This window comes from Penaeus japonicus, unplaced genomic scaffold (genome assembly GCF_977035675.1).
Source record: "Penaeus japonicus unplaced genomic scaffold, GWHDUDI00000001_assembly GWHDUDI00000910, whole genome shotgun sequence".
Classification (NCBI taxonomy): Eukaryota; Metazoa; Arthropoda; class Malacostraca; order Decapoda; family Penaeidae; genus Penaeus; species Penaeus japonicus.
This window is the reverse complement of record NW_028235312.1, coordinates 10,001-22,500: the sequence shown is the minus strand read 5'-3', so window position 1 is coordinate 22,500 and position 12,500 is coordinate 10,001. Positions and strand designations below refer to the sequence as shown.

General features: G+C 36.5%; 1 protein-coding gene across 3 annotated transcripts in view; it reads left to right on the top strand.

The window, feature by feature from the left end:
- The window catches only part of LOC122263498 (uncharacterized), a 24,862-nt gene that overhangs the window by 11,956 nt on the left and 406 nt on the right, over nucleotides 1-12,500 (top strand). For all 3 annotated transcript variants that reach the window (XM_086535470.1, XM_086535471.1, XM_086535469.1), the window contains 2 exons: nucleotides 916-1,014; nucleotides 11,892-12,500. The exon at nucleotides 11,892-12,500 is cut by the window's right edge. In XM_086535470.1, the coding sequence (XP_086391596.1) occupies nucleotides 916-1,014; nucleotides 11,892-12,022 (230 nt within the window). In that variant the 3' untranslated portion in view covers nucleotides 12,023-12,500. The remainder of the gene's footprint in view (nucleotides 1-915; nucleotides 1,015-11,891) is intronic.

Below are 12,500 nucleotides of genomic sequence, written 5' to 3'. Positions count from 1 at the left end.
TATGATTATCCTTCCTGTTATCATCAAAAGAGATTCATAACACTATGATTATCCTTCCTGTTATCATCAAAAGACGATTCATAACACTATGATTATCCTTCCTGTTATCATCAAAAGGCGATTCATAACACTATGATTATCCTTCCTGTTGTCATCAAAAGACGATACATAACACTATGATTATCTTTCTTGTTATCATCAAAAGGCGATTCATAACACTATGACTATCCTTCCTGTTATCATCAAAAGGCGATTCATAACACTATGATTATCCTTCCTGTTATCATCAAAAGACGATTCATAACACTATGATTATCCTTCCTGTTATCATCAAAAGACGATTCATAACACTATGATTATCCTTCCTGTTATCATCAAAAGAGATTCATAACACTATGATTATCCTTCCTGTTATCATCAAAAGGCGATTCATAACACTGTGATTATCCTTCCTGTTATCATCAAAAGGCGATTCATCAAAAGAGACAGTTCAGAGTGTGCCTAAGCATCAGTGTGGGAGAAAGAGCAAGAGGCCGGCTTTGGAGTGAGAGACAGTTCAGAGTGTGCCTAAGCATCAGTGTGGGAGAAAGAGCAAGAGGTCAGCTTTGGAGTGAGAGACAGTTCATAGCAATCCTCATAACATGACTGTTGCCATTGGTACCTGGGCTGACTGGCTCATGGTTGCTGTGGAGGAAAGACACATTGGACAAACTGGGATTAATCGCAACAGGAGTGACGAAAGTAAAAGCAAATGCAGTTGTGTGGTCCGGCAGGGATGGTTGCTTGGACTTTGCTATTTTGGAGGCAGAGGATAACTTGTTTGAAGCCACAGTGCTATTTCCATTTCTTATAAGAATTATCATCATTATTATAAGCATTAGTATAAGCATCATTATCATCTTCTTTAACTTTCAGGTCAGCACCCATTACACGAGGCTGCTAGGGGAGGTCAAGAGGCAGTGGTCGAGACACTCCTCAATTTTGGTGCGCAAGTGAATGCCAAGACTAGAATAGGTAAGGCTATTGGAAAGCTGTTAAAGCTATCAAGGGTCTTGAGTTTTCTTTTTTGAAACCTAATGGTATTAACGATGCCATTACCAATAGTTTTATCATCAGTAATATTACTTTTTTTTTTTTTTTTTTTTTTTTTTTTTTTTTACTATCTTTGCTATGTTGATTATCAGATTATTTGTGATTATTATCAAATTATTGTCATTCCTCTGATGATTCAGTCCTCATACGTGGAGCCAAATTGGTAGCCCAGTGTCCTTAGAGTAGGTCAATTGAGGGCAAGAGGTTTTTCTCTAGCCACAGAGGCGCCAATGCTCTTGGGTCTTGAGTCAATATTAAGCCAGCAGATATAGTATAGCCTTCATCTTTGGTTCAAAGGAGAAGAGAGAGTGTTGGGTATTCTAGAGGCAGCTGACGAGTAATGCCTTTCCAAAGGACACGAAGATGATGCATTATTATTTAAATTATCTATCCAAGTCTCATCTTTATTCATTATCTTTATATCAATAATTTTCATTATCTTTCCCCTTCCTATTCTCTTTATCATTCTCACTAATATTTTTTTCATTCTCATTCCTAAGAATATTGAGTAGCCTTGTCACTCCTTTTTCTTCTCATTCTCATCATAAGTGTTGTTCCCAATCTCTTTCCACTCTGTGAATTGTTTTTCTTGTTCTAGTTCTATTCATCCTTGTAACCACTTTCCAAATTATTCTTATATCTTTCAGGAAATAATATCATTAGTATTTTCATTCCTTGACTTATAATCCATAATATCCTTTTCCTTTTCATTCTCATTATTGGCCTCATTTCGTCTTATATTTCATATTTTGGTAATACTTATTCTCATTATAATAATCACTTTATTTTTTGTAGCTCTCAATGTGATCACTTTCTTTATTCATATCATTAATATCATTTTCACTTTCCCTTCATGATATTTTGGATTCTCATTTTAAATCACTCACTATCACTATCACTGTCATATTAATATTACTTTACATTGACATTATATGCATCATTTTGATCATTATCATTTACTTACACCCTCATTCCAAGTATCATTAACATTGTCATTATCATGTTAATTCGTGTCCACATATATCTCCATTCCATTTGTCATTATATCCTTCTATTATAAGTAATCTATTAATTCTCTCATAATAATTTTATAATGATTCTTACCTCTCTAGCTATGTGATAATATTCATTGCCATTCATTGTTGTTATTTTTATGAATTATTATTATCAACATCATTGATATCTTCATTATTATTTTCATAACTAATATTATTATTAATATTATTATGATCATTATCTCACGGACATTCTCACTCACATTCACCTTCTCATTGTCATTCTCACTCACATTCACCTTTCACTGCCATCCTCACTCACATTCACCTTCTCATTGTCATTCTCACTCACATTCACCTTCTCATTGTTATTCTCACTGACATTCACCTTCTCATTGTCATTTTCACTCGCATTCACCTTCTTACTGTCATTCTCACTCACATTCACCTTCGCATTGTCATCCTCACTTCCCTTCTCACATTCATTACTCACAAACAAACGTCTAACAGAAGCATCTTCCTCCCTCAGATGAAACTCCCTTACACTTCTCATTGTCATTCCTACTCACATTCACCTTCTCATTGTCATTCTCACTGATTCACCTTCTCATTGTCATTCTCACTCGTATTCTCCTTCTTATGTCATTCTCACTCACATTCACCCTCTCATTTTCATTCTCACTCTCACTCACATTCACCTTTTCATTGTCATTCTCACTCACTCACATTCTCATTGCCATTCTCACTCGCATTCAACTTCTCATTGTCATTCTCACTCACATTCATCTTTTCATTGTCCTTCTTACTCACATTCACCTTCTCATTATCATTTTAACTCACATTTACATTCTGATTGTCATTCTCACTCACATTCCCCTTCTTATTATAATTCTCACTCACATTCCCCTTCTCATTGTCATTCTCACTCACATTCACCTTCTCATTATCATTCTCACTCACATTCACCTGCTCACCGTCATTCTCACTCACATTCACCTTTTCATTGTCAATCTCACTCACATTCACATTCTCCTTATTTTCATTCTCACTCACATTCACCTCATTTTCATTCTCACTCACATTCACCTCACTATCATTCTCATTCACATTCACATTTTAATTGTCATGCACACTCACTTTCACATTCTCATTTTCATTCTCACTCACCTTCACCTTCTCATTGTCTTTCTCACTCACATTCACTTTCTTATTGTCATTCTAACTCACATTCACCTTCTCATTACCATTCTCACTCACATTCACCTTGCCATTGTCATTCTCACTCACATTCACCTTTTCATTATCATTCTCATCCACATTCACCTTCTCATTGTCATTCTCACTCACATTCACCTTCACATTGTCATTCTCACTCACATTCACCTTCTCGTTATCATTCTCACTCACATTCACCTTCGCATTGTCATTTTCACTCACACTCACCTTCTCATGTCATTCTCACTCGCATTCACCTTCTCATTGTCATTCTCACTCACATTCACCTTCGCATTGTCATTTTCACTCACATTCATCTTTTCATTGTCCTTCTTACTCACATTCACCTTCTCATTATCATTTTAACTCACATTTACATTCTGATTGTCATTCTCACTCACATTCCCCTTCTTATTATAATTCTCACTCACATTCCCCTTCTCATTGTCATTCTCACTCACATTCACCTTCTCATTATCATTCTCACTCACATTCACCTGCTCACCGTCATTCTCACTCACATTCACCTTTTCATTGTCAATCTCACTCACATTCACATTCTCACTGTCATTATCACTCACATTCTCCTTATTTTCATTCTCACTCACATTCACCTCATTTTCATTCTCACTCACATTCACCTCACTATCATTCTCATTCACATTCACCTTTTAATTGTCATTCACACTCACTTTCACATTCTCATTTTCATTCTCACTCACCTTCACCTTCTCATTGTCTTTCTCACTCACATTCACTTTCTTATTGTCATTCTAACTCACATTCACCTTCTCATTACCATTCTCACTCACATTCACCTTGCCATTGTCATTCTCACTCACATTCACCTTTTCATTATCATTCTCATCCACATTCACCTTCTCATTGTCATTCCTACTCACATTCACCTTCACATTGTCATTCTCACTCACATTCACCTTCTCGTTATCATTCTCACTCACATTCACCTTCGCATTGTCATTTTCACTCACACTCACCTTCTCATGTCATTCTCACTCGCATTCACCTTCTCATTGTCATTCTCACTCACATTCACCTTCTCACTTTCATTCTCATTCATATTAACCTTCTCATTGTCATTCTCACTCACATTCACCTCATTGTCATTCTCACTCATATTCACCTTCTAATTGTCATTCTCACTCACATTCATCTTCTCATTGTCATTCTCACTCACATCTGCCTTCTCATTTTCATTTTCACTCACATTCACTTTTTCATTTTCATTCTCACTCACATTCATCTTCTCATTGTCATTCACACTGACATTCACCTTCTCATTTTCATTCTGACTCACATTCAACTTCTCATTTTCACTCACATTCACCTTCTAACTTTCATTCTCATTCACATTCACCTTCTCATTGTCATTCTCACTCACATTCACCTTCTCATTGTCATTCTCACTCATAATTACCTTATTTTCATTCTCAGTCATATTCATCTTCTCATTGTCATTCTCACTCACATTCACCTCATTGTCATGCTCACTCACATTCACCTTCTCACTGTCATTCTTATTCACATTCACTCTCACTGTCATTCTTATTCACATTCACCTTCTCACTGTCATTCTCACTCACATTCACCTTCTCATTGTCATTCTCACTCACATCCACCTTCTCATTTTTATTCTCACTCACATTCACCTTATCATTCTCATTATCACTCACATTCTGCTTCTCACTGTCGGTCTCACTCATATTCACTTTCTCATATTCATTCTCAATCACTTTCACCTTATTTTTGTTCTCACTCAGCTCTCATGTCATTCTCACTCACATTCACCTTCTCATTGTCATTCTCACTCACATTCACCTTCTCATTTTCATTCTCACTCACATCCACCTTCTCATTGTTATTTTCACTCACATTCACCTTATCATTATCATTTTCACTCACATTCAACTTCTGACTGTCATTCTCACTCACTTTCACCTTATTTTCATTCTCACTCACATTCAGCTCACTGTCATTCTCACTCACATTCACCTTCTCATTGTCATTCTCATTCACATTCACTTTCTCACTGTCATTCTCACTCACATTCCCCATCATTGTCATTCTCACTCATTCACCTTCTCAATGTCACTCACACATATTCACCTTCTCACTGTCATTCTCACTCACATTCACCTCACTGTCATTCTCACTCATATTCACTTTTTAACTCTCATTCACACTCACTTTCACTTTTTCATTTTCATTCTCACTCATATTCACCTTATTGTCATTCTCACTCACATTCAGCTTCTCATTCTCATTCTCACTTACCTTCACCTTCTCCCTGTCATTCTCTCTCAAATTCCCCCTATCCTTGTCCTTCTCACTCATTCACCTTCTCACTGTCACTCTCACACATATTCACCTTCTCACTGTCATTCTCACTCACATTCACCTCACTGTCATTCTCACTCACATTCACCTTTTCATTGTCATTCTCACTCACTCACATTCTCATTGCCATTCTCACTCGCATTCAACTTCTCATTGTCATTCTCACTCACATTCATCTTTTCATTGTCCTTCTTACTCACATTCACCTTCTCATTATCATTTTAACTCACATTTACATTCTGATTGTCATTCTCACTCACATTCCCCTTCTTATTATAATTCTCACTCACATTCCCCTTCTCATTGTCATTCTCACTCACATTCACCTTCTCATTATCATTCTCACTCACATTCACCTGCTCACCGTCATTCTCACTCACATTCACCTTTTCATTGTCAATCTCACTCACATTCACATTCTCCTTATTTTCATTCTCACTCACATTCACCTCATTTTCATTCTCACTCACATTCACCTCACTATCATTCTCATTCACATTTTAATTGTCATTCACACTCACTTTCACATTCTCATTTTCATTCTCACTCACCTTCACCTTCTCATTGTCTTTCTCACTCACATTCACTTTCTTATTGTCATTCTAACTCACATTCACCTTCTCATTACCATTCTCACTCACATTCACCTTGCCATTGTCATTCTCACTCACATTCACCTTTTCATTATCATTCTCATCCACATTCACCTTCTCATTGTCATTCTCACTCACATTCACCTTCACATTGTCATTCTCACTCACATTCACCTTCTCGTTATCATTCTCACTCACATTCACCTTCGCATTGTCATTTTCACTCACACTCACCTTCTCATGTCATTCTCACTCGCATTCACCTTCTCATTGTCATTCTCACTCACATTCACCTTCGCATTGTCATTTTCACTCACATTCATCTTTTCATTGTCCTTCTTACTCACATTCACCTTCTCATTATCATTTTAACTCACATTTACATTCTGATTGTCATTCTCACTCATATTCCCCTTCTTATTATAATTCTCACTCACATTCCCCTTCTCATTGTCATTCTCACTCACATTCACCTTCTCATTATCATTCTCACTCACATTCACCTGCTCACCGTCATTCTCACTCACATTCACCTTTTCATTGTCAATCTCACTCACATTCACATTCTCACTGTCATTATCACTCACATTCTCCTTATTTTCATTCTCACTCACATTCACCTCATTTTCATTCTCACTCACATTCACCTCACTATCATTCTCATTCACATTCACCTTTTAATTGTCATTCACACTCACTTTCACATTCTCATTTTCATTCTCACTCACCTTCACCTTCTCATTGTCTTTCTCACTCACAACAACATTCTTATCGTCATTCTCACTCACATTCACCTTCTCATTACCATTCTCACTCACATTCACCTTGCCATTGTCATTCTCACTCACATTCACCTTTTCATTATCATTCTCATCCACATTCACCTTCTCATTGTCATTCCTACTCACATTCACCTTCACATTGTCATTCTCACTCACATTCACCTTCTCGTTATCATTCTCACTCACATTCACCTTCGCATTGTCATTTTCACTCACACTCACCTTCTCATGTCATTCTCACTCGCATTCACCTTCTCATTGTCATTCTCACTCACATTCACCTTCTCACTTTCATTCTCATTCATATTAACCTTCTCATTGTCATTCTCACTCACATTCACCTCATTGTCATTCTCACTCATATTCACCTTCTAATTGTCATTCTCACTCACATTCATCTTCTCATTGTCATTCTCACTCACATCTGCCTTCTCATTTTCATTTTCACTCACATTCACTTTTTCATTTTCATTCTCACTCACATTCATCTTCTCATTGTCATTCACACTGACATTCACCTTCTCATTTTCATTCTGACTCACATTCAACTTCTCATTTTCACTCACATTCACCTTCTAACTTTCATTCTCATTCACATTCACCTTCTCATTGTCATTCTCACTCACATTCACCTTCTCATTGTCATTCTCACTCATAATTACCTTATTTTCATTCTCAGTCATATTCATCTTCTCATTGTCATTCTCACTCACATTCACCTCATTGTCATGCTCACTCACATTCACCTTCTCACTGTCATTCTTATTCACATTCACTCTCACTGTCATTCTTATTCACATTCACCTTCTCACTGTCATTCTCACTCACATTCACCTTCTCATTGTCATTCTCACTCACATCCACCTTCTCATTTTTATTCTCACTCACATTCACCTTATCATTCTCATTATCACTCACATTCTGCTTCTCACTGTCGGTCTCACTCATATTCACTTTCTCATATTCATTCTCAATCACTTTCACCTTATTTTTGTTCTCACTCACATTCAGCTCACTGTCATTCTCACTCACATTCACCTTCTCATTGTCATTCTCACTCACATTCACCTTCTCATTTTCATTCTCACTCACATCCACCTTCTCATTGTTATTTTCACTCACATTCACCTTATCATTATCATTTTCACTCACATTCAACTTCTGACTGTCATTCTCACTCACTTTCACCTTATTTTCATTCTCACTCACATTCAGCTCACTGTCATTCTCACTCACATTCACCTTCTCATTGTCATTCTCATTCACATTCACTTTCTCACTGTCATTCTCACTCACATTCCCCTCATCATTGTCATTCTCACTCATTCACCTTCTCAATGTCACTCACACATATTCACCTTCTCACTGTCATTCTCACTCACATTCACCTCACTGTCATTCTCACTCATATTCACTTTTTAACTCTCATTCACACTCACTTTCACTTTTTCATTTTCATTCTCACTCATATTCACCTTATTGTCATTCTCACTCACATTCAGCTTCTCATTCTCATTCTCACTTATATTCACCTTCTCACTGTCATTCTCACTCAAATTCCCCTTATCATTGTCATTCTCACTCATTCACCTTCTCACTGTCACTCTCACACATATTCACCTTCTCACTGTCATTCTCACTCACATTCACCTCACTGTCATTCTCACTCACATTCACCTTTTCATTGTCATTCTCACTCACTCACATTCTCATTGCCATTCTCACTCGCATTCAACTTCTCATTGTCATTCTCACTCACATTCATCTTTTCATTGTCCTTCTTACTCACATTCACCTTCTCATTATCATTTTAACTCACATTTACATTCTGATTGTCATTCTCACTCACATTCCCCTTCTTATTATAATTCTCACTCACATTCCCCTTCTCATTGTCATTCTCACTCACATTCACCTTCTCATTATCATTCTCACTCACATTCACCTGCTCACCGTCATTCTCACTCACATTCACCTTTTCATTGTCAATCTCACTCACATTCACATTCTCCTTATTTTCATTCTCACTCACATTCACCTCATTTTCATTCTCACTCACATTCACCTCACTATCATTCTCATTCACATTTTAATTGTCATTCACACTCACTTTCACATTCTCATTTTCATTCTCACTCACCTTCACCTTCTCATTGTCTTTCTCACTCACATTCACTTTCTTATTGTATTCTAACTCACATTCACCTTCTCATTACCATTCTCACTCACATTCACCTTGCCATTGTCATTCTCACTCACATTCACCTTTTCATTATCATTCTCATCCACATTCACCTTCTCATTGTCATTCTCACTCACATTCACCTTCACATTGTCATTCTCACTCACATTCACCTTCTCGTTATATCATTCTCACTCACATTCACCTTCGCATTGTCATTTTCACTCACACTCACTTCTCATGTCATTCTCACTCGCATTCACCTTCTCATTGTCATTCTCACTCACATTCACCTTCGCATTGTCATTTTCATCACATTCTTCTTTTCATTGTCCTTCTTACTCACATTCACCTTCTCATTATCATTTTAACTCAATTTACATTCTGATTGTCATTCTCACTCATATTCCCCTTCTTATTATAATCTCACTCACATTCCCCTCTTCATTGTCATTCTCACTCACATTCACCTTCTCATTATCATTCTCACTCACACTCACTGCTCACCGTCATTCTCACTACATTCACCTTTTCATTGGTCAATCTCACTCACATTCACATTCTCACTGTCATTATCACTCACATTCTCTTATTTCATTCTCATCACACTCACCTCATTTTCATTCTCACTCACATTCACCCTCACTATTCATTCTCATTCACATTTTCACCTTTTAATTGTCTTTCACACTCACTTTCCATTCTCATTTTCATTCTCACTCACTTCACTTCTCATTGTCTTTCTCACTCACATTCACTTTCTTATTGTCATTCTAGCTCACATTCACCTTCTCATTACCATTCTCACTCACATTCACCTTGCCATTGTCATTTCACTCAATTACCTTTTCATTATCATTCTCATCCACATTCACCTTCTCATTCTCATTCCTACTCACATTCACCTTACACCCTTGTTATCATTCTCACTCACATTTCACCTTCTCGTTATCATTTCACTCACATTCACCTTTCGCATTGTCATTTTCACTCACACTCACCTTCTCATGTTCATTCTCACTCGCCATTCACCTTCTCATTGTCATTCTCACTCACATTTCACCTTCTCACTTTCATTCTCATTCATATTACCTTTCATTGTCATTCTCACTCACAATCACATCATTGTCATTCTCACTCATATTCACCTTCTAATTGTCATTCTCACTCACATTCATTTCTCATTGTCATTCTCACTCACATTGCCTTCTCATTTCATTTTCACTCACATTCATTCTCATTTTCATTCTCACTCACATTCATCTTTCATTGTCATTCACACTGACATTCACATTCTCATTTTCATTCTGACTCACATTCAACTTCTGTTGTCATTTTCACTCACATTCACCTTCTAACTTTCATTCTCATTCACATTCACCTTCTCATTGTCATTCTCACTCACATTCACCTTCTCATTGTCATTCTCACTCATAATGACTTATTTTCATTCTCAGTCATATTCATCTTTTCATTGTCAGTCTCACTCACATTCACCTCCATTGTCATGCTCACTCACATTCACCTTCTCACTGTCATTCTTATTCACATTCACTCTCACTGTCATTCTTATTCACATTCACCTTCTCACTGTCTTTCTCACTCACATTCACCTTCTCATTGTATTCTCACTCACATCACCTTCTCATTTTATTCTCACTCACATTCACTTTATTTCATTATCACTCACATTCAGCTTTCACTGTCGGTCTCACTCATATTAACTTTTCATATTCATTCTCACTCACTTTCACCTTATTTTTGTTCTCACTCACATTCAGTCACTGTCATTTCACTCACATTCACCTTCTCATTGTCATTCTCACTCACATTCACCTTCTCATTTACATTCTCACTCACATCCTCCTTCTCATTGTTCTTCTCACCCACATTCACCTTATCATCATTATTATTTTCACTCACATTCAACTTCTGACTGTATTCTCACTCACTTTCCCTTATTTTCCATTCCACTCACATTCAGCTCACCGTCATCCTCACTCACATTCACCTTCTCATTGTCGTTCTCATTCACTTTCACTTTGTCAATGTCATTCTCACTCACATTCCCCTCATCATTGTCATTCTCACTCATTCACCTTCTCAATGTCACTCACACATATTCACCTTCTCACTGTCATTCTCACTCACATTCACCTCACTGTCATTCTCACTCATATTCACTTTTTAACTCTCATTCACACTCACTTTCACTTTTTCATTTTCATTCTCACTCATATTCACCTTATTGTCATTCTCACTCACATTCAGCTTCTCATTGTCATTCTCACTTATATTCACCTTCTCACTGTCATTCTCACTCACATTCCCCTTATCATTGTCATTCTCACTCATTCACCTTCTCACTGTCACTCTCACACATATTCACCTTCTCACTGTCATTCTCACTCACATTCACCTCACTGTCATTCTCACTCATATTCACCTTTTAACTCTCATTCACACTCACTTTCATTTTTTCATTTTTATTCTCACTCATATTCACCTTATTGTCATTCTCACTTACATTCAGCTTCTCATTGTCATTCTCACTCACATTCACCTTCTAATTGTCATTCTCACTCACATTCACCTTCGCATTGTCATCCTCACTTCCCTTCTCACGCTCATTACTCACAAACAGACGTCTAACAGAAGCATCTTCCTCCCTCAGGTTGGACTCCCTTACACTTTGCTTCCGTGAACGGCCATCATGCTGTTGTAGAGACGCTCCTCGAGAAGGGCGGAGAAGTGAACGCCAAGAATGCACATGGTAAGGCGATTGGAAAGCGAGTGACTTCTTAAAGGCACCAGAAGAATTTTGTTTTTGTTTATTTTCTGATATTTGTCTCTGTGGAAATTTATAACAATTATTATTCAGATCTAATAAGGATACATCTATCATCAGGTTTTCTTATTTCTTCATCATTCAATATTCTTTTTTATTTATCCAATCCTTATGTTTTAGTTGTTAATTTGAGTTATTTGTAAATGTTATATATTCATTATCATTTGTCATATGTATTTCAAGGTTATGATTATTATTATCATACAAATATTCATTATTATTATACATTCATATCTTATCATTTATTACAATTACATTTGTATTATTATTATTATTATTTCAAGAATTTTCTTTTCGTAATTTTCATTTTTCATCATTCATCTTTTGTCTTCCTCTTTTACTCTTTTCATTATTGATATAATTTTTATTTTTACTTCAATTTTTCTTAAATATGATTTTATACATATCATTGCTATGATTATTATTATTATTGTT